At 37.0% G+C, this 24,322-nt stretch overlaps 1 protein-coding gene across 3 annotated transcripts; it reads right to left on the reverse strand.

Annotated features, from left to right (window-relative positions):
* Positions 1-163: 163 nt before the first annotated feature.
* On the reverse strand, positions 164-24,315 carry LOC308703830 (C-Jun-amino-terminal kinase-interacting protein 4). Of its 3 annotated transcripts, none has more exons than XM_081387769.1 (28): positions 22,477-24,315; positions 20,753-21,231; positions 19,560-19,754; positions 18,750-18,870; positions 18,542-18,612; positions 18,363-18,433; positions 18,183-18,255; positions 17,894-18,069; positions 16,726-16,988; positions 16,460-16,517; positions 16,150-16,302; positions 14,728-14,770; positions 14,483-14,610; positions 14,119-14,172; positions 13,066-13,206; positions 12,443-12,569; positions 12,069-12,152; positions 8,398-8,445; positions 7,957-8,098; positions 6,650-6,692; positions 4,784-4,864; positions 4,624-4,691; positions 4,394-4,542; positions 4,134-4,305; positions 3,897-4,010; positions 3,699-3,797; positions 2,461-2,553; positions 164-2,339 (listed from the first exon to the last, which is right to left on the reverse strand). In XM_081387769.1, the coding sequence occupies exons 2-28, from the start codon at positions 20,849-20,851 to the stop codon at positions 2,230-2,232; spliced, it is 2,976 nt and encodes a 991-aa protein (XP_081243895.1). In that variant the 5' UTR covers positions 20,852-21,231; positions 22,477-24,315; the 3' UTR covers positions 164-2,229. The 3 variants fall into 3 exon arrangements, with proteins under 3 accessions (XP_081243895.1, XP_081243896.1, XP_081243894.1); XM_081387770.1 differs by having other exon boundaries at positions 164-2,336; positions 18,183-18,258; XM_081387768.1 differs by having other exon boundaries at positions 18,183-18,258.
* Positions 24,316-24,322: the final 7 nt, after the last annotated feature.

Below are 24,322 nucleotides of genomic sequence, written 5' to 3' on the forward strand. Positions count from 1 at the left end.
AGGGGAACAAGGACCCTGAGTGCTATTCAATGAGCAAGAAATTATCCGGTGATATGTTTCAGGTAGGAAAATTTCACAGGTCACACCAAAGGAACGACAAGACACGCGCTCACTAACAAAATCACTTAAGGCCTCCATTCGCAGGTGACAGCAGACAGTAAATGACTCATTCCAGTAGGGGTGCGATCGTGATCTAAGGGAAAATCTTGTAAGGATTTGAAAATGACTGAAGGATGTTAGACCTGGGTCCAAGCATCTGACCTAAACTATACCAACCAACATCAACAACCTCACACGCCAGCGCAAAGAATAAAGTAGGGGATCAATGATATGTGCTAGAAACAAATCTCCCCTGCCAACGTTGGAAAAAATCCTCTCTACGGCATGCAAAGTGTCATATTGGTGAAGATGGAACGTCCATGAGGCAACGAGATGATCAACATATCTGGAGAAAATGTTGACCAATTAATGGTTGAAGAAAAGTTTTGCGATTTTATTTGATTGAATCAAATTAGGGCTTAGTATTGATATACATGAAGGGTATAACTGTTCTTGAATTAAGACTTGAATTAATTCTATTCTTAAAGATTTAATAGTATAATGGGTTTGATTAGAAAACAGAAATGAATTTTTATTATTTTATTGGTTATCAGAGAATGATAAACAGGGGGGAGATGTTAATGAAAAATTCATTGTTCTTGTGTCCATTCATTTAAAACTTGTTGATTTCATTTGAGTGTGTGTAAAAGCATTTCTAACAGCTGAATTGGGGGTAGGAAAGAGCAGATGTAATAAACCAGATAGCCCGGGGAGATAACAAACACCTAGGCACGAGAAAGAATCTTAGTCGAAGAATACAGGATGTCATATAGTAGGGTCCCAGGCCCCCTCCTGAGGAAAGCAGGAGGTCATTTAGATTGTAAATGAAGGCCTTTTGGCTTCTCAGGGACAAAGAACAGCATGACCTGCCCAGGGGGGGGGGGGGTAGAACCAGTCCATACTAGATGTCTTTAAGGAAATTTACAGAGACTGGGAAAGGAGGAGTCAAGAATGTCAGAAACCTGTATAAAATGTCTCAGTTTTATTATGTCAGTAGGCTTTCTGTTTCACATCTGGGTGGCTGCGGTTGCGAAAAGATTCCTCAAAGATTAAAGCCTTTTCTTCTTTATTACAATTTTGCCTTTTGAGTGTTGTCTTACACCTGTGATGCTGTTTTTCCAAGTGAGATAAAAATTGCTTTTACAACTTTATATATTCTTGTGTACATTTTTACACTGATAAAAATGTTCATGAATTAAAATTATATATGCAGCTTTGGTGCTTTATTTTAACAATACAGAAACACTTTTCAGACTTCTAAACTATAGAGAACATGTATTTATTTACAAAGTTCCATATAACAATATGAAACGTTTTCCAGTAAACTAAACATTTAGTCTCTTTCTCTCTCTCATTAAATAGGCAGAGCCACATGTTTCCTCATTCAGAAAATACTGCAAAAATTGCCATACAGAAGCCTCCATTCCTTTCACAACAAATAACTTAGAAACCAACAACCAATAATAATACAATTAAAAAGAAAACCTCACCCTCAACACCAAACCTAATTTGTTAAAAAAAAAAGGGTCAGTCAAAATGCAGGTAGTGTGTCAATCTGGGTCAGTTTCTTTTCATTGTTTTTTTGTGTGTGTGTGTGTGTGTGTGTGTGTGCAGATTTTCCAATTGATCTAATGCACATGACAAGCAACCAATACTGAGTATTTTTCAGAGTACTGCATGTTATGACCAACAGCATATTGGTTTAAATACATAAATACATCACTCCCCTTGATTTGAAATTAAAAAGAAATAAAATATAGTAATAATATCTGGCCAAGCATCACAGTCACAACCAGTCTTTGTTCCAGTATTTTAGGATGATTTTGTGTGAAGAAAAAAAAAAAAAACACTAGCCATACAGGGCAGAATTTGAAAACACAAAATAAGGCACACTGGCCAAGTTGAGCTGTTATGGAATATAAAAAAAGACAATGCCTATTAAAGTCAGTTCACCCCAAAACAAGTCAAATAAAAGTGCAGAATGAGTGTTACATTATAACATTTCTTAGAAAATGCTTTTACGCTGACTTCAGGCTTCCCTTTGGGAGCGTCTATAGAAGGGGGACAGAAGAACTGTAATGCATTGTACGATGTAGTGCACTACAGTTTGAGTGAACAGCTGAAGTGCTTTCAGAGGGCGGGGCTTGGGACGGAGGGGGTGGGGCTCTGCCAAATAATCATGTGACTTCGCTCTGATCTCTGTAGGACACTCTCACTGGCCCCATCACTTCCATCATCTCCTAAAGAGGAAAAAATACTTAATTATATACTTATCTCATCGTTATAAAACATTCTCAATGGAAGAATAAAATAAATACATAAAGCTGTGATATAATAACTGTGCCAAGAGGAAAGCCGCACCAATTCGGAAGTTGATATATCCTTCCCCTCCACTGAGAATGAGCAGAGAGGTAGTAGCAGCGCCATCTGCTGAACTGGAGGAACTACGGCAGCCTGCATTGATTAAAAAAGGTCAGAAAGAAACAAAGTGGTTAAAAATATGCTATTGTAAATATTACACCCAAAACTGGTGTCAATACTGGTCTTCCATCTACTTTTAGTTCACCGTTCACCAAAGCATTTTTTCCCATTGTTTTCAATGGGAGCGCCACGTTTTTTAAAACGGCAGCAGCGTGAATAGGCTCGGTGCTCTGTGGTTTTTACCATAGACTGTAAAAAAATATATATGGACACTCGTAGGGTTCTGAAGAGCATTTTTGAAGCCCAAAGTGGACTGAGCCGGCCATCGCCATCTTGGTTAAAATCGTCACTTCCGGATAAGCGAAAATGGGCAAAGAGGCGGGGTTAGCTGAGGTGACGTAACGGCTAACAGACAGCAGACAAACGGCTAGTAGTGACAGCAGCGGCAATCCACCTGTCACTCAAGTGGCCACGCCCCTAAATATAATTTAAACCGATGAGTATTAAAAAAAAATTCACCCCCTCACAGTTTTCATGAAGGGAAAAATAAGCATTACAGACCAAAACCACTTTTTGTACAAGGCTGTAAACATGTTTTGTTTCTGCTGTAAAGTTGGGTATATTAACATAGGGAGTATATGGGATTGACTCTCTTTTGCAGCCTGTCTCTAGCGGCCAGTCGATGAATTGCAGTCGATGAGAGACCGGAAGGTTGCCACTTGGTTTTTACCGGTCCCTGAGAGTTGATAATGTTCAACTATGGGTAAAAGCAGCACTCATCACTGTCACTTTTTCCAGCCGTCCAATCACAGTGGAGAAGGGGCGGGACAAATGCTGACACAACCGCCACTAGTTTTGGATGAAGAGATGTGCTTGTTGTTGTCATTTGTTATCGTTGTACAAGCAGAATGTGACGGTTGGTCGGTATTGCATTTGTCCCGCCCCTTCTCCACTGAGATTGGATGGCTGGATAAAAAGTGACAGAGATGAGTGCTGCGTTTTACCCAAAGTTGGACACTCTTCAACTCTAGGCGACCGGTAAAAAGCGCCTCGTCACATTGCTGCTGTTTTAAAAAACACGACGCTCCCATTGAAAGCATTTTGAAAAACAGGCAAGCCTCAGGAAAAAAAGGTTTTGGTGGACACACAGCTTTACTGCAAGTAAACAAGTTTCGAACCTGGAGCAGAAATAATGAATTTAACTGCTTGTCGGTGACCATGATAACAGAGCTGAGCTGATGCAAGAGAGCAATATGGTATAGAGCAGGACTCTGAACCTACAAAAACAAAACAACAATGGAAATTCAAACAATGTAGAAGTTTTATAATTCAAAACCACTCAAGAAAAGTTTATTTTAGTAGGAAAAACCACTTACTGAGTGACAGGGGAGCTGAGAAGATTGCACCCCTTCCTGTGCCCACCCACAGCCGCCCGCTGACCACAGACAAGGCTGTGATCTGAAGAGGAGACAGAGACAGGAACGCAGAACCTGCCAGATGGAGAGAGGTAAAAAAAAGAAGAAGAAAATAATGAAAAATCTTTTTGAACTCAAGCGTTTTAATGGTAGCGTACAGCATATCTAAAAATCAATGAATGAATACAATTCAAATACCTAAAGCTTTAGACACTATAGATGATAAATCTACTTCCTGTAGTGGACGGCCAGTTGTCCAATCAAAAAGCCTAAGTATGGGATCCAAACGGCAGGAAGCCCAAACTCCACTTCCTGCTGCGCACAGAAAACGCACCTGCTGCTCACATCGCTCAGACACTGTGAACGATTTCTAAATGGAAAGAAAGAGTCAGGATGAGGGTGAGGGTTGAGAAGCACAAGATGAACAATGAACGACACCATTTCCATTCGTGACCGACCTCTACTTTCCGATTCTTCGTACTGATCATGTAAACTTTATTCCAGTATCCCACCCAAAGACACCCCTCCTTTGCCAGGCAACAGCGAATGGGCTGCAAAGGTGGTGTGCCGAGAGAAAGCACCTCTTGAGACTGGAGATTCCAGATGCCTAGAAATATGGTCATTACAAGCCATAAGTACAATTCACATCTAAATAACACACCCGGACAAGATGAAACCACAAACACACCTGAATTGTGGGTGAAGAATGCAAGCGTCCCATTGGCCAAGCCAGCGATCACCTCGCCCTGAGAATACCTTTACACACAGAAGGAATTCAATCATGAATCTCTGGCATTCCAATTACATCATAGATGACAATTAATGAGAGTCACTGTGTAGACACTGACGTCAGAGAGTGCACTCCCTCAGAGAGACTGGCAGACTGCAGACAGCGGCGTCTGGAGCTGGAGGATGAGTGAATCAGCACTCTGCAAGAGGACAACATTAGATGATGACACATCCTAATGCAATATTGCCTAAAGCCACAGCGGAAACAACTAGATTTCACTTTTTTTTTTAAAGCTACTATATGTACCTTATTATGGGAGTTTGTTTCAAGGTAATAACGAAATTTTTTCTCACATAATTCTGACTTTTTGCCAATTCTGATTTTTGTAGCTCGCAATTGTGAGTTTATATCATGCAATTCTGACAAAAAAGTAAGAATTGTGACTTTTTTTCTCAGAAGTAAGAGTTTCTATTTCACAATTCCGAGAAAAAAGTCTGAATTGTTAGATATTATTATATATTATATTATTCCATGGTAGAAAACAATCTTCCATACTTTTGGGCCTCTAGTGGTTGAAGCATAAAACTACAAGTTTCTTGCGTTGGAACATAGTTTTGGTCATTACATGATCTGCTATTCTGCACGGATGAATCCGATGGCTTGACAGGTGATCGCCTTATTAGTGCAAATCTCATTAACAACATCAAAATCTTCCAATAACGAAAGACGGATATCTGAAAAATATGTCTTATGAGCATGCAGTTGTTGTTTGTTATTTTAAAATAACCTTACAAAAGATTGGCAACACTGACATTAGACATAATGACTGTTATTCATTTCACAAAATGGTGGAAGCTATTATAACTTGCCTGGGCTATTTATAGGCAAACAAAACAAAGTAGTAAGTTGTTTAGAGATTGGCATAATTACCAACATAGACATTGTTTGTGAACCTAGTCAATGCACAGCAAATGTGATGCTACGTAAAGTATGTTGATTCATGTTTTATTGCGGGGTCTGCCGCTTTCCCTTTTTGCTTGAAAAACTATTTTCGGCTAGAAGTTCAGTTCACTGCGTACCTTCTTTCCTTTATTTACAGATATGTCGTAAAAACACGGACGATTCATGAAAGTATGCAGATTCCCAATAAATCTGTCCTGACAACTCTAACATATAAATAATTATTAGACTTACCATAGTGATTTACGGTAAGGCAAACACATGGTTTGGAAGATGGTTTTATTATATACTTGCTCATTATTTAAAGGTGCATTAAGCAACTTTTCATGTTAAAAATACCCGTTTTTCTAACCCATACATGCTTAAACAATTGCCTGATGGGCTGAATGAGCCCTTCTCTGATCACTGAGATTGTCTCTATAATCCTGTAAAGTAAAATAAATAAGAGGGATTCGGGACGGAATTGACTGGGCGTGACGTCATGCGCGTTCACGCTCACCTGGCTATGTCTGGCAGGTTTGTGTATTCGCCGCCATTATCCACATCAGCGAAGACAACTCAAGCGACTTTGGCAAAAGTAGAAGATGGATTTAAAGAGACCGGCTTCTAGTTTATCCCAAACCCCAACGCAAACTCCACGTAACCGCGTGCACAACTCTGGTTGCAGTTCCGCGTGTCGCCAGAAGGGGGCATAGTTCTGCAAAAACTCAGAGACTTGAGCAATGCACCTTTAAATTTCCCTCTTTTTTTAAAAAAAAAAAAAAGAGTTAAAAAGTGTAGCTTTAAGAAAATGCTAGATGTTCTGGGTGTTTTTCTGTTGTTGCTCGTTTCATTATCGACCATGTGAAAATCGTTTCCAGTTGCTTTGAAAAGTAATAGCCCTCCACAACAAGCCGGACAATTTGAGTTATTATTTATTTCATAAAATGAGCTATGTATGAAACTTTAATACTAAATGTTAGAGATTTAAACAAAACCACTATACTAAAATAAGATCAAATGAATCAGAATGAGATGCCCTCACCCTCCATCCTGTGTTCCAATCCACACAGTTCCTGCAGTGTCTCCTAACACAAGAGTTAAGACTTCATCAGTACAACTCACCAACACTCTGACAATATCCAACTGCGAGAGCAGTAAATATGAATACAGCTTTAAGCGATATGCCATGAAAGGTTAATAACGCAGATAAATGTCATGATAATATGAAACTATTAACTTCAGACAGGGGTGCAAAAAGTATAGAAATTCTACGTAAAGTGTAGAAAAAATGCCAAAGAAACATCTAGCTAAAAAGTTGAAAATAAATTAGCCACAAAATAACTGTTCTTAAGTATTTAAAAGGTAAGTGTAATTAAATCAGACAGTTGAAATCAGGAAGCTGAGGAGAATTTGCCATTTAAGTAACACATAAACTTTGTAAAGCAGAAGTCCAGACTTTGTATGTCTTTCAGACAATAAATGTAGTTAAAATTAGAATTTGTTAATACTATAGATTAATTGTCGATTTTATTCCAATTATGGTTACTAACTAAATGCACTATATAAAGTTACTGTATTACTTCAGGTTAAATACTATGTTGTGGTCTCTTTACGAGGACCACTGACCCCTGCTGTGGTCAATTATATTTTACAGTCTAATTGATTTCACTGGCTGTTTTACATACAAGTAAAATTAATTAATTGGTAAAGCAGTAAGAAAGACCAAATAAGATTTTGATTTAAGTCGCAATGACCTTGAAAATATGTACACTGCTGTCCAAAAGTTTGGGCTCAGTAAGTTGTTCTTATAAAGAAATTAACACTTTTATTCAGAAAGGACGCATTTAGGACGACCGTAAAGACTTTTGCACTGTTACATAAAATTTATATTTCAAATAAATGCTCTCATTTGAACTTTATATTTAAAGAATACTGATTTTCTTTTTTACTATATTTTACGTATTTAACATTGATAACAATAATAAATGTTTCTTAAGCACAAAATCATAATATTAGAATGATTTCTGAAGGATCATGTGACACTGAAGACTGGGGTAATGATGCTGAATATTCAGCTTTGCATCATTGGAATAAATTACATTTTAAAACAGGAAGCAGTTCATTTTAATTGTAATAATAATTCACAACATTATTGTTTTTACTGTATTTTTGATTAAATAATTGCAGCCATGGTGAGCATAAGAGACTTCTTTTAAGAACATTTTTAAAAAATCTTACTGACCCTACCGAAAATTATGCATTCAGTTTCAGTAATGCTAAAGTAAAGCACCTTACACCCCTGACTTCGGAACTGTCCAGGTGTGAACACCAGTGTAAATTCAGACTGACCAGTAGGGGGCACAACACAGATGCATAATGCAGGGGACGTGGGTGGAAGGCTGAACTGATCCAGAATGGTATTGGAGCGAGCCGGGTCAATCACAGTGACATCACTGCTGGAAGCAGGTCCAGTGACGGCCCACACAGAACACTGAGGATGGGAGGCGGGGTGTGAAATGTTTACAACATTGACTGACATGAAGCAACATGGTAATTAGATGAAGGTGGTGATTAAATGCATTTTTGTACAAGCCAAGAACCTGCTCTGTAATATAAGGTTCCTGAAAAGCCTGGTAATTTTATGGAACTTTAAAACTGGGATTTGAAATCATTATTGAAAACCCTTATCCAGTAATTACAAATGACTATAAAAATCATGAAAATTAAGGTGTGGAAACCATGTACATGTTAATCAGCTGTATAAGATTGTGATGATTTTTTTTAACATACCGTCTGCTCTCCTGATATCTCTGGAGGAACCGCAACAGCACATGTGAGCTGCAAAAAATTAAAAATGTATAAATTCACATCTTGTAAATCCCAGACCCTTGCTCTCAGCGGGCAAAAATCAGTGAAGGACTAGACACACAGCAGAGGAATGTGGAAAACGTAGATTATGGTGACATGACAAAATGGTGACGCACCTGATGGGGGTGGATTGAAATCCACTGCTGCTTCAATGTATATGTAATGAGTGATCATAATCAAGGTATTAATCAATATTTTTCTTTTTAAATATCACATGAGTTGAATGACTTCTCTGGAGATTTTATTTTTGCTATGGAAGTTACCAGTGTGATTACTGAAATGTTATTTTCGTGTATTCTTTTTAATGTGTGTATTTGATATCTGAATGCAGTAACAGTGTTTGTCTATTTATCCCAGCTTCCAGAAATGAAATATGGATTGGTTTTGTGTTTGAGAAAGGTCTTCAACGTGTTAAAACATATAAGGGTCACTGAAGTCTATAGTTTAAGGGACCATTTCTCAGTTAAAGACTTATTTTACATTTAGACTAAAGTTTCCTATCTTTGAGAGAAAGAACTTATCTTGATGTTTTGAGACGAGACTCCTGTTTATAGTTAGAGTCTGGCCAAATCCAACCTTGGAAAGCTATGTGTTGGTGTGTGTGTTTTAGTCTTCTTGCTTACGGGTTAAGAAACCCCTGGCATTATTGGAGATTGACAGAGTTGTTGTTCGAGACATGCTGGCACCCAACAACCCAAATCTGCGACCTGGAAGGTCACAACATGTCTGACTTCAGGGTCCGAGTGTCAGCTGCATAATCTATGGAGATATGCTTCAGTCTATCTGTATATGTGTGGAAAATTACTATGTTTATCAATTTCTTAGCCAATGAGAATCATTCAGCCTGTAAGCAATGACGTAAGCTTAGACCTTGGAAATGGTATAACTGCTGTGATCTTTGTAACTGTAAGCGGGGCGGCCTACGAACTCCTGTGTGAGTCTTGAAGCTGACTTCTGCTGATGAAACTGCAAACTATCTTCAGTAAAACTTTTCTTCAATTTTTTTATACAGGGTTTCTGCAGGTTTTGGTCAGTCAAATTTAAGACTTTTTAAGACCTTTTTATGACCAGTATGATTGAAATTTATGACCAACACGAATTACGAAAAATTCATTAAAATTACTTTCAAAAGTTTTTTTTTTAAATTGACTTTCATTGAAAGTAACAAGATGTATTATTTAAATGCCTAAAGACAGCTCCAACGCCTTCTTACCCAGTGTGCAATATGATTGATACTGATTATTTGCAACGGGCTTGAGCCAACTACTAAACACACCATCTTTGAGCCGTTAAATGTACACTTTCCCATTGTGATAGACCGGGAGATTTCAGTTAGGGCTGGGCAATATGGCCAAAAACAATTATCACAATAATTGTTTTATATTAGTCAATATCGATAATTATCACAATAAATGTGAAATCTTTATTTCTTTCAAGTTTAAAGGCAGACTGTTGCTTCTAAGTGCCATGATTTCGCAATCGATGAATATTAACTCTGGGCGTTTCACGGACTATTTATGGGCAACTATGGGCGTGACATGAAGCCGCAAAAGCTGCGCTACATTTAGAATTGATTTATTAAGGGAAAACTGCGTAGGATGTGCGTGCGCACGGTTTTATAAATCCGAATATTTCTGTGCGTACGCACGTCCTATGTTTCATCCGTACGCCACTTATGACGCAAATCCTACGCAAAGTTTTATAAATGAGGCCCCAGAGCGTTAATTGTGGTTTTAAACTAACTTTACTCTTTATTCAGTTTATTGTCAGAAAATATAATGACAAACACTTGCTAAAACAGGTGAACATTTCACAAATCTGAGGTAGGACATTCAAACATTTGTCCTTAACAAAATAAATATCTTTATTTGGAAAATAATTACTTAGTTTCTGCATGTGCTAATAGGGGTCAAGTCTTGAAACAGGTTCGTGTTGCCTAACTTTGATGGCACGTATCTTCAGGAAATGTATGAAAAACAGTAGCCTAAATACATTATTAAATACTGTAAATATTCCATTAACCCTTTAATACATTATCAGCACTAATAATATAATAAAATTCAGTATGTATATCCCACATGGTGCAGTTAATATTACTAGGCTAACGTGACAGTAAATCCATGATAAATGATGGGAGATTGTAGACGGAAAAGCCTTCTGACTGTATCGTTGTGCAGAGTTTCTCCTGTTTGTCAGCGCTGCTTCATCTGCCTTTAAACTGGTTTAAATCACTGAGACAGTGTGTTCTTCGCTGAATTCAAGCACTTCTCACTTGATCTTGTGACCGAGACCGATCGGAGTAAATGCGTCAGTTCTATTGAGCTCGCGCTGCCGTTTGGACTTGGAGCCGAGCGGATAAATGGTCCATGTGGCGCACGTTTCACATGAGCGTTCCGCTTTTGGCGCATTTAACCTGCAACATTATGCCGCCAGCGCATTTTCAGGGGGAAAAGGCAATGGTAGAACCAACGAATGAACGAGCATATCAATTTAAGACGTGGCTAAATTAAATTTATGACCTTTTTTTCTTTTTTTTTATGACTTTTTATGGCCTAAAATTCTTATTATTACATTTAAGACGTTTTATGACTTTTTATGACTCCACTTAAACCCTGTTTATAATTCTGACTCCGGGTCTTCTTTCAAACATCTGGTCCATGGGTCCTAAACTGTTAACCCCTAACACACCTTAAAAATAAAATATTCAACCTGAGACACAGTTAGCAAATTAATCTAAATGGACTACTTGCATTGAGCTTTGTGACGCACTTCCGTTTTGAAATGGTAGGCTACTAGTTTATTTCCGGTTATGTATGTTTTCAATGTGCTGTAGTCATCTAGTTGACTAAACATTACTTAAAATGATTGTCCGCAAGAAGTTTTCAAATCTGGACATGTTCAGAGACAGAAGAAGAGATATTCTGATGATAACTGTATAAAGATTTTTCCAAAATCAATGGAACAAGAAGTTCTAATCCAACCCAAGCCGATCTGAGCAGCGATTGGTTAACATACTCAATTATTTCACCAAAGAGTGAGGCATCGTCTAAACCAGTCAACGCAATGCTGAATTGTGTGAGACATGATGAATACGCACCTTTATTGAATTAAATATTTTAATCAGTATTCTTTCTGTACGTAGGTGCGCTGAACGCTGTTACCAGTAATCAGTATTTTAATAAAGCTAAAATATAATAAAATATACAGTAGTGGCCAGTGATGTCCAGAGGGGATATTTGTTTTTAATGATAAGTTCAATTAAATATGAAGAAAATATTGTAAATATGAGGGAAGAACAAAATTCTAAATTTGGTTAAGCAGTTTATCTGACAAAATGATTTGGCAAAAAAAAAAACAGGAAAAATCATACATTTACTGCAACATAATCAACAATAACTAATATTTAGTCAAATTATAATTTCTTTGAATGACAGCCTGGTCAAAAATTATGTCTGGCAATTTGGCATGTTTCACAAATAAAACAATTGACTCCAAGCTCAACTGTGCAATATGCTTACAAAATAATAATAAATACAATAATATTATATGGATAACGCTAAACTAAGACTGAATGAGTGAAGAGTGAGCCTCACCTTCGCTGTAGCATCTCTCTGGTCCAGCAGTCTCAGCTGGATGAGGACGGGCACGTCTTTGGGCTCAGGAGGGGCTTCAGAGTCCTGCTCCACATAAACACACACAACAGACAGATTAATTTACACACTGAGAGGAGTTTAGTTAAGGAGTATTGTTGAGAGTGCCATATTTGTAGACATATACCCAATTAGTAGACTCGCAAGTCACACTTGGGGTGGGGAAAGCTATAGTCCATCTGTTTCTATACATACCAACTGAATTAAAGAATAATGTGTGTGTGTGTGTGTGTGTGTGTGTGTGTGTGTGTGTGTGTGTGTGTGTGTGTGTGTGTGTGTGTGTGTGTGTGTGTGTGTGTGTGTGTGTGTGTGCTTACCTTTATGTTTGTGACAGCGAGTGGCATGCTCCATCCATGGAGCTGTTTTTTACCCAGGGTACCCCACACATGAGAACGAATCTCCCTGTACAACTCTCTTTTCCTCAACCTGGGAGAAGGAGAAGTCCTGCGCAAAGAATAAAACAATAAAACAAAGAAACAACACACTACGTAATCAAAGTTATATTAAGTACATACACACAGCTGTTCAAAATTTGGGGTCAATTACATTTTCTTTTATTAAAGAAATACATAACTTTATTTGGTAATCTTGCATTAAATTGATCAAAAGTGTCCATTTATAATATAATATGATATTTAACTTTTGATATTTAAAATAAATGCTGTTCTTTTGAACTTTCTATTCATCACAGATTCCTGACTTTTTTATCACAGTTTCCACAAAAATATGCAAGGTTAGCTCAGGTTGTAAAATAGTTCATGTTATTGCGCCTCCCCCCAAAAAAATAATTTTCCATATTCTGGACACTCTTAAAATGTGAATGATCCATGCTATCATCCATGCTACCTGAAATTCATGCTATCATGTATCACTTATAATACATTAGCAGGTAGACGATCAATTAGGAGGTATCTGAAACTGCCAATGCAAGAGGACTCACTCTGTTTGGGGCGGTCTCGTGGAGAGTTGCTGTGGAGACCCCACTGGTGTTTGTGCAGGCGCTGGCGTGGGAGAGATGGCTAATGCTAAAGCTGTGGCTGGTGCTAACTGACCCTTTGTCAAACCTAGAAAACGATTAAACCTGCAAGAAAAAAAAGGGCTCAGAGAAGGAAATACCATGCACAAACTGACTGTTAGGCAGTATTGGGGGTAACTCATTACAAGTAACTTGAGTTACGTAATCAGATTACTTTTTCCAAGTAACTAGTAAACTAACGCATTACTTTAAGATATTTTTTCAAATAATAATACTTTTTCACATTTATTGACTGACAGCTCTCCTGTCCCCATGTTGAGAGGAATAAAGTGAGGAGGCGTTGTGTTGCTCTGTGTAAACATGATGGTTATTTTAGTTCTAGACTAAATGTGAAGTTTTCACCGCCTTACTTGCACGAAAACATTCAGTATTGCTCAAAATGAATAAAAACAGTAAAATGCAATCTCAGAATGTTACGCAAAACTTTTAGAATTAACTATATTAAATGACACAAATATACTTTATGTATTCAATCTCATTTTATTAACCAATGTCTTTGCTTCCGACCTTCAATGATCTAATTCAATTCAACCATACTAATAAGCAAAAATTACTTTAGATTAGAATTAGAAAGAAGAGTGTTGAACTTCCTTCTCCTGTATCCTATTGTTCTTTAATCCAGAACAGCAGCAGCTGAAAGGTTTGTTTGAGCTGCGCCCTTTACTGTACAGGCCTGAGGCTTATTCATTTCACTTTTGGTGTGAAAGGGCCTTAACATTTGCCAAAAATATAACTTTTTTTGTTGTTATTAAAAAACAATCAAGCAATCCCAGTACAGGTGAGAAAAAGTAACGCAAAAGTAACGTAACGCATTACTCTTCATACAAAGTAACTAAGAAACGCAATTAGTTGCTTTTTTGGGGAGTAACGCAATATTGTAATGCATTACTTTTAAAAGAAACTTTCCCCATCACTGCTGTTAGGTACTGGTTGTACAGGTAAATACAGTATCCTCACCTGCTCCAGACACTACCCTTCCCTTCCACAGGAGGGCGCTCTTCTTTGGTAACTCTAGAGGACAACATAAACAAATTAGTTTAACTACATTTTCACATGTTCTGTGTAAAACGTGGTGTTTGCCTGTGCAGAAGTCACTGCCACAATGATAGGGCCAAACATGATTTCTAATGTGCTCTGACTGATTTTTAGAGCATTGCCGTGTCATTTCTCAAAAGCTCTAGACAAGCCACACGACAAGCCACAACGCACCACTTGTGATGAAGGTTAACAGACCTGTTCCTCACTTTACAGTTCTGAATGACAAGTGAACGTTTCTGTTAATGATGAAGATATGCATCCAGGGAGAGGAAGTTAAACACACCTTAGAGTCTGAGAGCGCCGCAGAGATTCCTGCAGTTCAAACAGTCGCTCTTTGTACTGGTTTTTCTCCATGACGACCCGGGCCATTTCAGAACGAGAGAAGCGACGGAGGGAGGTAGGTAGCGAGGCCTGAGGCGAACAAAAGAGAATGAGGCAGATATTAGGCAATGTTTTATTTATTGTGTTTTCACAATAGTAAAATCCAAGAACATTCTGCGCCTTGCACCTGAAATCTTTGATACTTACATCAGGGTCCTCCGACTGGACTGTCTCTAGCTCTTTTCGTAACCTGTTGTGAAATATAAAAAGCTATTTCATAAATAAATATCCAAAAAAGCAAAACACAAACTGTTGCCTATTAATCTACACTTCAAGAAGTCTGGGGTCAGTATGTTTTTTAAAATTTTATCAAGAAACTAACTCGCTTATGCATTAAATTGATCAAAAGTGAGTCATGACCTTTATAATGTTTCAAAAGATTTGGGTTTTAAATTATATTTTGTTCTGACAGATCATGTGACACTGCTGAATGGCTGCAGAAATTACAGGGATAAGTTACATCAAAAAATATTCAAATAGAAAACAGTTATTTGAGATTGCAATAATATTTTACAGCTTTTACTGAATTTTTGATTAAATAAATGCAGCCTTGGTTAGCATAAGAGACTTTCAAAAACATAAAATCTTTCTGACCTTAAAATTTTAAATGACAGTACATATATTATTTTCCTAAACACAATCCTATATGAAATGTTTATCATGCTTTGTTCCTGAAAATACTAAGCAGCGTCATTTTATGTATATGACTTTATACCATGGGCTGTTTAAATACTCGATTCTGATTGGCTGGAAGGTGTGCAGTAAAACCGTTTAATGCACAGGTAGTTCCAGTCAGTTTGATTACAGTTCGAAATTAATCCGCTACATTGGTAACCATAGTAACACAGATACACTTGCAAGCAGAGTGAGAGACGCATATGAAAACGTTTAGGTAGGCTAAATGGATGATTTTTGCATATCGTTTAATTTGTATCAGTGTTGACTGTCATTCATAAATAATTGTAATAAATCAAATTAAAGAATCATTAAGTTAGCTATATGCTTAAGCAACGAGGGGACTGCAGTAGCTGCTAGACTTTAAAGAAGAGATCGACGCACACAGGTAGGCTAACGTTAACTCGCGCACGCATCTCTCTCTCTCTCTGTTCCTTCTCCTTCAGTTCTCTGTCTCTCTCTTTTAATAATGAATTTAAATAAATGTGAATTCATTCAAATAAAAGCAATCCGATGGCTCTACTTTATTTAAAGCGGACGGAGTGCAAGAACTGACGAGCCTTAACTTAAGAAATAACCGTAATTTTTACACGTCTGTTAAAAAAATACACTGTAAACATCAGTTACAGCTTTAACTTATTTTTAACTTGGCAAATAACCAAGGTATAAGAGGGAATTATACCTTGTAGAGGCTCCGCTTCGCGTCGGGTGGTTCTTCGCCTCTACGTCGTGCATTAAAATCCTTTAATGCATGGCTAGCCGTGGATTATCCCTTACTTAAAAGGTATCATTCCCACCGTTTTAAAGAACTGCTTGGTTAAGTATTCGGTAAATGCTATTTCTAAATTAAGTTATGATAAATTTCAGGTTTTGAGAATCAATAATTCATTTTACCGCTTGCTTTCCTCCTCCATCTCCTTGGTTTTCCCTTCCAGCCGAGTGATGGTTTCAAGGCAAGAAGCGAGTTCCAAATTCAGGGCAGATCTTTCATTGGTCAGCTCCTCAACACGGGATATAAGGGCCTTACGAGCAGTGTCCACCATTTCACTGAGACAGAGACAAAGACGGATGGATGGATGGATGGATGGATGGATGACGTTTGTGGTTATGGTTAACACATATGATCACAATCAAGAGATTCAGAGCCTCATTCAAACCTCAACTTTGACAATAAAAAGATTGACATATATAAAAAAAATCTTACTGAGTGTGTTTTAGTTCCTCATACTGAAAAAGAATCTGCTCAAACTGGTCTGTGCTATCTGCAAACGAAACACAAATGCAAAAAGATTTAACCACACACATGCACAACTGCTCCATTATTGTACACGCCAGCCTAATGTGTTTTTGCATTTGATTACAGTTGATAGGAATTTTATGCTTTTGCCTGTTCCTTGTTTCAAATGTAAATTTCTTCTAACACACAGACACACACACACATGCAGATTAAACACATGATCATACGTGTACCTCTGACGCTGGCCCCTTGGTCGACGTTTTCCACATATTCCCTGCTGAGTTCAGATAACTCTGAAAACACAGACTCTGTATTCCTCAAGTCCCACTCCAAGCAATCCGAGTCGCTGTCCATCTCTTCCTCCTCCTGTGATTTTCCTCCATCTTTCACCTTCTGGTCTTCATCTACCTCTTTCTTATCCTCCTGGCCACGTTTCATCTCCTCAAACAAACTAGAGTTTAGTCCAGAGGTCGCGGTCTTCGAACAAACAGGGGAGCTGGAAAGAGCGAAGAGACACAGACGAACAGAAAAGATGACAGAAAGAGAGCAGATGTTTAAGGGAAATAGATTAATTATGGGTATATGAGAAATGCAATCAAATATTATCAATATTAACCAAACTGATGAGACTATTTATTTATTTTTCTCTGCCATGCAGGAGGCAAATGACAACAACAAAAAATCATCTAACTTGACTTAAAAATAAATCAAATAACAGAGCATCCACAGGATGTTACACGCATTAACAGATAAACAAACTCCCACTCACTTCCTGAATTCAGCAAGACAAAAAGACAAGTGCATGACAGAAAACAAAAACAGAAAGCAAGCTCTTGACTTGACTGAGACACCCACTTTTTGAAAGAAGTCTCTTATTCTCACCAAGGCTGCATTTATTTGATAAAAAAAAATTGCAAAAAACAACAACAAACAAAAACAGTAATATTGTGAAATATTATTACAATTAAAAATATAAATACATTTGAAAAACATATTTTAAAATGTCATTTATTCCCTTTCAGCAGCCATTACACCAATTTTCAGTGTCACATGATCCTTCAGAAATCATTCTAATATGAAGATTTGCTGCTCAAGAAACATTTCTTCTTATCATCAGTGTTGAAAACAGTTGCCTAATGCTTAATACTTTTAATAAAAATAGATCATCTTTTTTCAGGATTCCTTGATTAATAAAAAGTTCAAAGAACAGCATTTTTTGAAAGTTAAAAAAAAGTATTTACTGTTACTTTTGATTAATTAAAAGCATTTATTTTCTTTAATATAACAGAATATGTATAATAGAATATATATATTTAAGTATACAGAATATATATACATTCAATATCATCAAAACTGGTACATACACAGTATAATACAGTCTCTCCTTATAAATGACTGTACCTTGTTTCAATAAAGCCCTCCAAATGGGCCAGCTCAGGGGTGGAGCTTATGATGTCACTGACAAAGGATTGCTCATTGTTATGGTTGACCTCGGCATCAGTCGTGTTGCTGTCATTGGTAATGGTAGTTTCTGACACGGTGGAATCAGGGCCAACGCCAGCTTTAGGACCATGTTGCTGAAAGAGTGGTATAAAAGAGATGCTTTGTGAAAATCAAGATATTTATTGTTTTATTCCAGCAATTAATGTATATATAATTGTTAAGTGTCTATCCACTAAAATATAATCACCTCTTGAGTGCAGGTGGTTTCTGTTTGGCTTTGTGTAGAAACAGCTTCTGAATGTTTGCCGTGCACATGATTCCTGCTGACATGACAACACAGTGATCATTTCCAACTACTCAAATGCAGCGAAAGTCTATGTACCAAATTGTGGGCTTCCATTACCTGTCAAAAAAGGGGAAGTGTTACCTGAAAGTGGAGGCTTCACTCTCCCACTCCTTTTTCTTTTCCAGCAGATCTCGATGTGTCAGTTGTACTAACTGGATTTTAAAAGAGAGGATTAAAAAAAATGATTTTAAGAAATAGAAATGTAAAGAAACCAAAAAGCAAAAACTAAACCGGACGCACAGACTTAAGTGGTGACGGACCTTGTTATGTGTGTGTTTGACTGAGTTTAGTTCTCGGGTCAGATTTGCTTTCTGCTCCTCCAAAGCCATCACTACACGGAGAAGACTTCGGTCATATATTTAAAACATTTATATACATCATTCATGTGTATAAACAGTCTGGGACAGACAGAGAGAGAGGGAGGAAAGGGGCAAGAAAAGGGGCAAGGTTTAATTAGGAGAGACTCACATTGGTCAGCTTGTTCTCTGGCTTTCTTCTCCAGTTCTCTTTCTCTCTTTTCTCTCTCCTTTTCTCTCGCACGCATCGCTCTCCTCTCTTGCTCAAACTGGTCATCCAACTCCAGATAGCGCTGACGGTATACAGAAAGGTTTGATGTTTTAAAGGTGTTTAAATTGAAAAGGTCCAATTTTCCCTCATTACAAAAAGTTTTATATAAAGAAATTGAAAAATAATTATATTTAATCTTATGCAAATAGGATTTTTCTTTAAAATGACATAAAGATATTTAGCATATATTTGACCGACAGGCGTCAGCAGTGGCAATTTATAACAGCGTTTTTGAGACTGTCTTTGTTTTACTGCAGTTTTAACGGGAAAATACTCAGCAATGGTGCTGACTTATGAATTTACACACATAATTTGTCTTAAAGCATATTAAAAACACCACATAAACAACATTAAAACTGCAGTGAACCAAAGACAGTCTCAAAAATGCAAACGCTGGTGTTTCTGATGTCACAAACTACCTTGTAACCAATCACATCAACGTGTGATCATCAATGAGTCGGTGAGTGAGTGGAGGGCGGGGCTAATTTGCATATTCATAGAACCGCGTACTAAATGATGCAAGGGTTTATAGTTATAGTCAAGCTATTTTAAGGCATAAATTTTTTTTTTATGAAAAAAACATTTAAATGTGTCCTTTTGGTGTGTTTTAAGGTATACGATTATTGACAACAGGGGAACTTTAACAGTTCTGAAAATCAAAAAAGGCAATTCACAAAAGAGCTTCATTTCATCACACTGATTGTCTCTCACCTCCTGGCTCTCTCTCCTCAGTGTTTTCTCCCTCTGATATCTCTGCAGCAGTTCTTCACTCTCTCCTTTCTCCTTCTCTGCCTCGTGCTCTCTCTCTCTCAGCTGAGCCCTGCAGCTCGCCAGCCCCTCCAGAACCCAGACGAGGATGGGCAGCAGAGACTCCACCACGCCAGCTCCATGAGTCTCCACCACTGACTACAAAGAAAAAAAAAAACAGTTTGAATTGTATTTGTTTGCTTGTGATGTTTTTGGTGGTTTTCCCCCTTATCTTAGTGGCCAGTTGCACTCACAGGAAGAGCAGTACTTATGACTTATGCTTGTAAAGGAAAAAATACGATGGTTGACTTCCCTTTATGAAGTCAGCAAAACATCTGCTCTGAACTTCTGTTTTATATGCTTGAGTGAGGGGCAAATGCTTAAAATAACTCTAAAGTTTTAAAGTCCCCATGAAATCGAGTGTTTATAGTAGGGCTGTCAAACGGTTAATCGCGATTAATCGCGATTAATTGCATCCAAAATAAAAGTTTGTTTTTACATAATTTATGTCTGTGTACGGAGTATAATTATTTTCTATGTATAAATACACAGACATGCATGTATATATTTAAGAAATATTTGCATGTATATACTGTGTATATATATTTATATTATATATAAATATTTTATATATAAATAACACATTTTCTTAAATATATATATGCATGTGTGTGTATTTATATATAGAAAATAATTATACTCCGTACACAGACATAAATTATGTAAACACAAACTTTTATTTTGGATGCGATTAATCGCGATTAATCGTTTGACAGCTCTAGTTTATTCCAGTATTTATTATAAATGATTTATCTGTGCACATTATCATTTTTTAACAAATTCATGTGCCCTCATAATCTTTAACTAAAATGACTTCCCCTCCACTTGCAGTGACATCTCTCCCCTGATGACGTGTTTTTCAGCGTGAGGGCGGGACAATCTGTCACTCACATGAGATCGGCCAATAGCAGACCATAACCATCCAATCAATTCCCTAAATCAAGTCCCACCCTACATTTTTTCTTATTCGAGAAGCCGTTTCACTCGGATATACATCACAATATGGAAGAAAAGACTATTGCAACTTCCGTTTCATGCTGACTTTAAAGTTATTTTGATTGGTGAGTGTGTTAAGGTAGACACTCTTGATTGGTTACCTGTAGCTCAGAGTAGAGTTTCCCCGCTTCCTCACTCACGATATCTGGATCCAGTTCCAGGTCTCCACTTCCACAAAGAGTACTTTCCCCAAAATCCATGTTTCACGGCGCCTTGTTCTCTGATTGGTTTTTTAAATATTACTATGTTTTGATTCTACACTTGTACCCAAACCTCTTTCTTTTTTATCACACTGTTTTCACTACCTTATAATGGTTTCAGAAACTCTACCAAATCAAGCATGAATAGTGGTAGTGTGTTAGTAAAGGCGTGTACATCTACTAAAACATATCTTCCTCCTCTTATAAATAGCTAGCTGAGAAACAGAACTATGTTCTTAAGCCGCATGGTATTTTCAGTTAATTCCTCCTCTTCCATGCTTCTCGTTTTCTGTCTCACATTCATTCTCAAAAACGAAATTGACTAAAGTCATTGGGGTAAGTCAGCGCTGTTCATGTCTGGAGGTATTTTGGTGTCCATTCTGGTAAAAAGAGAGAAAAGAGAAGTTGTTAGTACATCTAAATCTGTAGTACATTGAATCTTTAGGGGCAAAGCTCCTTCTTCTTCTTCCACTCTTGAAGTCTATGGCAGCCCATAGAATCGTATGGTTAAAAGTTGTGAAATTTGACACACAGATAAAGAACAGTCCGTGCATTAACCATAGCAATTTTGGAGTCTCTAACTCAATCCCTCTAGCGCCACCAATTGTACAAAGTTTCACTTACATTTATGCTGATAACTTTTGAACCGTAAAGGCTAGAAACAAAATTATTCGTCCATTTTGAATTATGCTTGTTCATATGCATATGCACCAATTTTCAATACGTTTTCATTTAACGTGAGAAAAAAATTCTACGAACAACACGCCAAAATGGACATGAGGCTATATCTCTGCAACTCTTTAGCGTATTCTGACCAAACATGACCTGAGGATACCTGTATAGTTAGTCACGAAATATGCTCTTTTTTTCTAATAGCTTCTAAACGTCCTGCCTCTGTGGTGCTTGGCCCTTAATTGTTGCTTGCAGCTATATTTGTATTTTTATTCATTCATTTGTCACAATAGAGGCCAATTTAATTGAACTGAAAAGTGGTGAAACTAATTACACAATCTAAAATATGTTTCTCCAATACATTTATATAAATGTAAGCATAAATCTGGTCCATCTTCTTAGTAAACTACCCCAAAACATGTGTCAATTATAAAGCTCAACAAAGTCTAATTGCAGTTTTAAAGTTTAAAAACTAACTATCATATTTTCTTTAACTCAAATCTAATGCTTTATATGGGTAAATAGTAAATACGTTTTCTGCAGATTTCTGTTGTCACTCTTTGTTTCTGTGGTTCACTGTAAACGGTGAATAAGCTGGTAAATAACTCATTTGAATGGACAATATTAAAACATCTATCAAGAACATCTTGTTAATTGGGCTCTTGTAGCAAGAACTGTCATGACCACAGACACATACTACACACATGCATAACACACATTTGAAGTCCCAGAAAGACAAACACATCTCTCAGCCTCAAAGAAGAATTACTTAATAAATATTAAGTGCAAACATAAACGTCCATATTCAACAGAAAGTCAAATAAACTTTGCGTAACGTCAGCAAACACCTTGAACGCTGTGTCTGTGCCTGTTCATTGACACTTGGCTTTTCAACGGGATATTTCACCACCAAACGATCTTTTATTATGGCAATAACAAATTTATCAACTCACCTTTACATGTTACTGTGGCTCGGACACCATGTCTATGAGTTCATGCGGATGAAATTACAAGTCCTTCGCTTCAGAAACGATATCAATTACTCTAAAGCAGGTTAAAGAAGTAGGCGTGGTCAGAACGTCAGCCCCCTTGATTGACGTGAGTTTGGACCTATCAAAAAGAACAGCCCTGAGTAAGAACCAATAGTGACGCAGAAGGGGCGGGAAATAGGAGGTGTTTTCTCCCCCAAGAAATGAAAACTTTCCTGAAACTTGAACGTTGACACGTGATGGCTCAGGCTTATCATGTGACTTCTGGGCAGATAAACACACCTGGCTAAATAGTTCGCATTCCAGTGTGTGTCCGAGAGGTATTAGGTAATCAAAGGTCGAGCGTTTTTATTCTGACCGAGTTTACCACCGTCAGCTTTTAGGTTTACGTTCATGTTTATTGCGACGCTCGTCCACCGGCAGCGTGAGCGTGCATCGACACCCTATCAGATTTCAACACACATGACAGAGCAGAGGAAATCGAAAGAGATCTTCTGCTGCTGCTGGCATCTACTCAACACACAAATATTAATTGGCACATTCGACGAATACGGTACTTTGTTGGCCCATTACATAATTAGATCAATATAACAATTAGAATCGTACAACAATATCATAATTCTGAAATGATCTATTGAATTGATATTAAATTAACTGTAGTAAGATGTAACTAATGAAAAATAATGCAATATTTAGTCATGCAATTTGATCTATTTATGATTTTTATGCTGGCTGCTTTTGTCAAGCTAAAGCCTTAATCCATTTTGTTGCTTAAATATTTTTGGAAAGCTAAGTTTATCAGTAAACAAACTAATATTTTGTGACAGGCTGACTTTATAACCCTGTAACACATTTTGGCTAAATGTTATACATTTGTTTAATGTTAAATATTGTAAGGTCACACAAACTGCATAGACCTACCCTATATTGCAAACCACATAGAAAAGTGAATAGAAATTAAAACACCCAAAAGAAAAGCAATACAAATGTGACATATGAAATCAACAATTGTTTAGTTAAATATTTGAGCATCAACAATAATGGAATCCACCCAGTAATATTTATCTATCATTTGAATAATTAATGCAATTATAGATCCATTCTATTTGTACTCGGTGCTGCAGCTGCCAATATGTATATCACACATGAAAAAAACTGCAGTTCCCAATATTTATATTGAGAATATCAAGATTATATTATAGATATATTAAATGCAATTTTATAAAGTGGCAAACCTTTTCAGTTTTAAAATGGCTGAGATTTATATCACTGTGCATCGCAGTCTTATCTAAAGTTACATGAAATCAAAATTAACACCTGTTTTTTTTTTTATGGAATATTGCAGTATTTATTCTAAATTGTTTATCTGTGCACTTTTTTTTTTCTTTAAATGCATGTGCCCTCATAATCTTTAATAATCTTTAAAAGGCAACCTGTCACTCACATGACATCACAGCAATAACAAACCACAACCAACAAATCCCGATAGACAAAATCAAGTCCCGTCCTACATTTTTTTCTTGTTCGAGAAGCCATTTCATTTGGTTATACATGTCACAATAGAGAAGAAAGACTATTGCAACTTCTGTTTAATGCCGATTTTAAACATAAAGTTATAGTAACATTGTTTCTCTATATCAACGTATAATTCAGGTCTGAACATTAAACCTAAATAATATGTTGATGCAGAGAACCAATAATTCTCTGAAACAGAGTGGTAAAAATGGTATAATAGCACATCCTTTTAAATTCCCCCAAAATAAAATGAACAATTATTGCAAACGTGAATTAGTGATATTTCAAATTCTTT

This window comes from Scardinius erythrophthalmus (assembly GCF_964197995.2).
Source record: "Scardinius erythrophthalmus genome assembly, chromosome: 16".
NCBI classification, from domain to species: Eukaryota; Metazoa; Chordata; class Actinopteri; order Cypriniformes; family Leuciscidae; genus Scardinius; species Scardinius erythrophthalmus.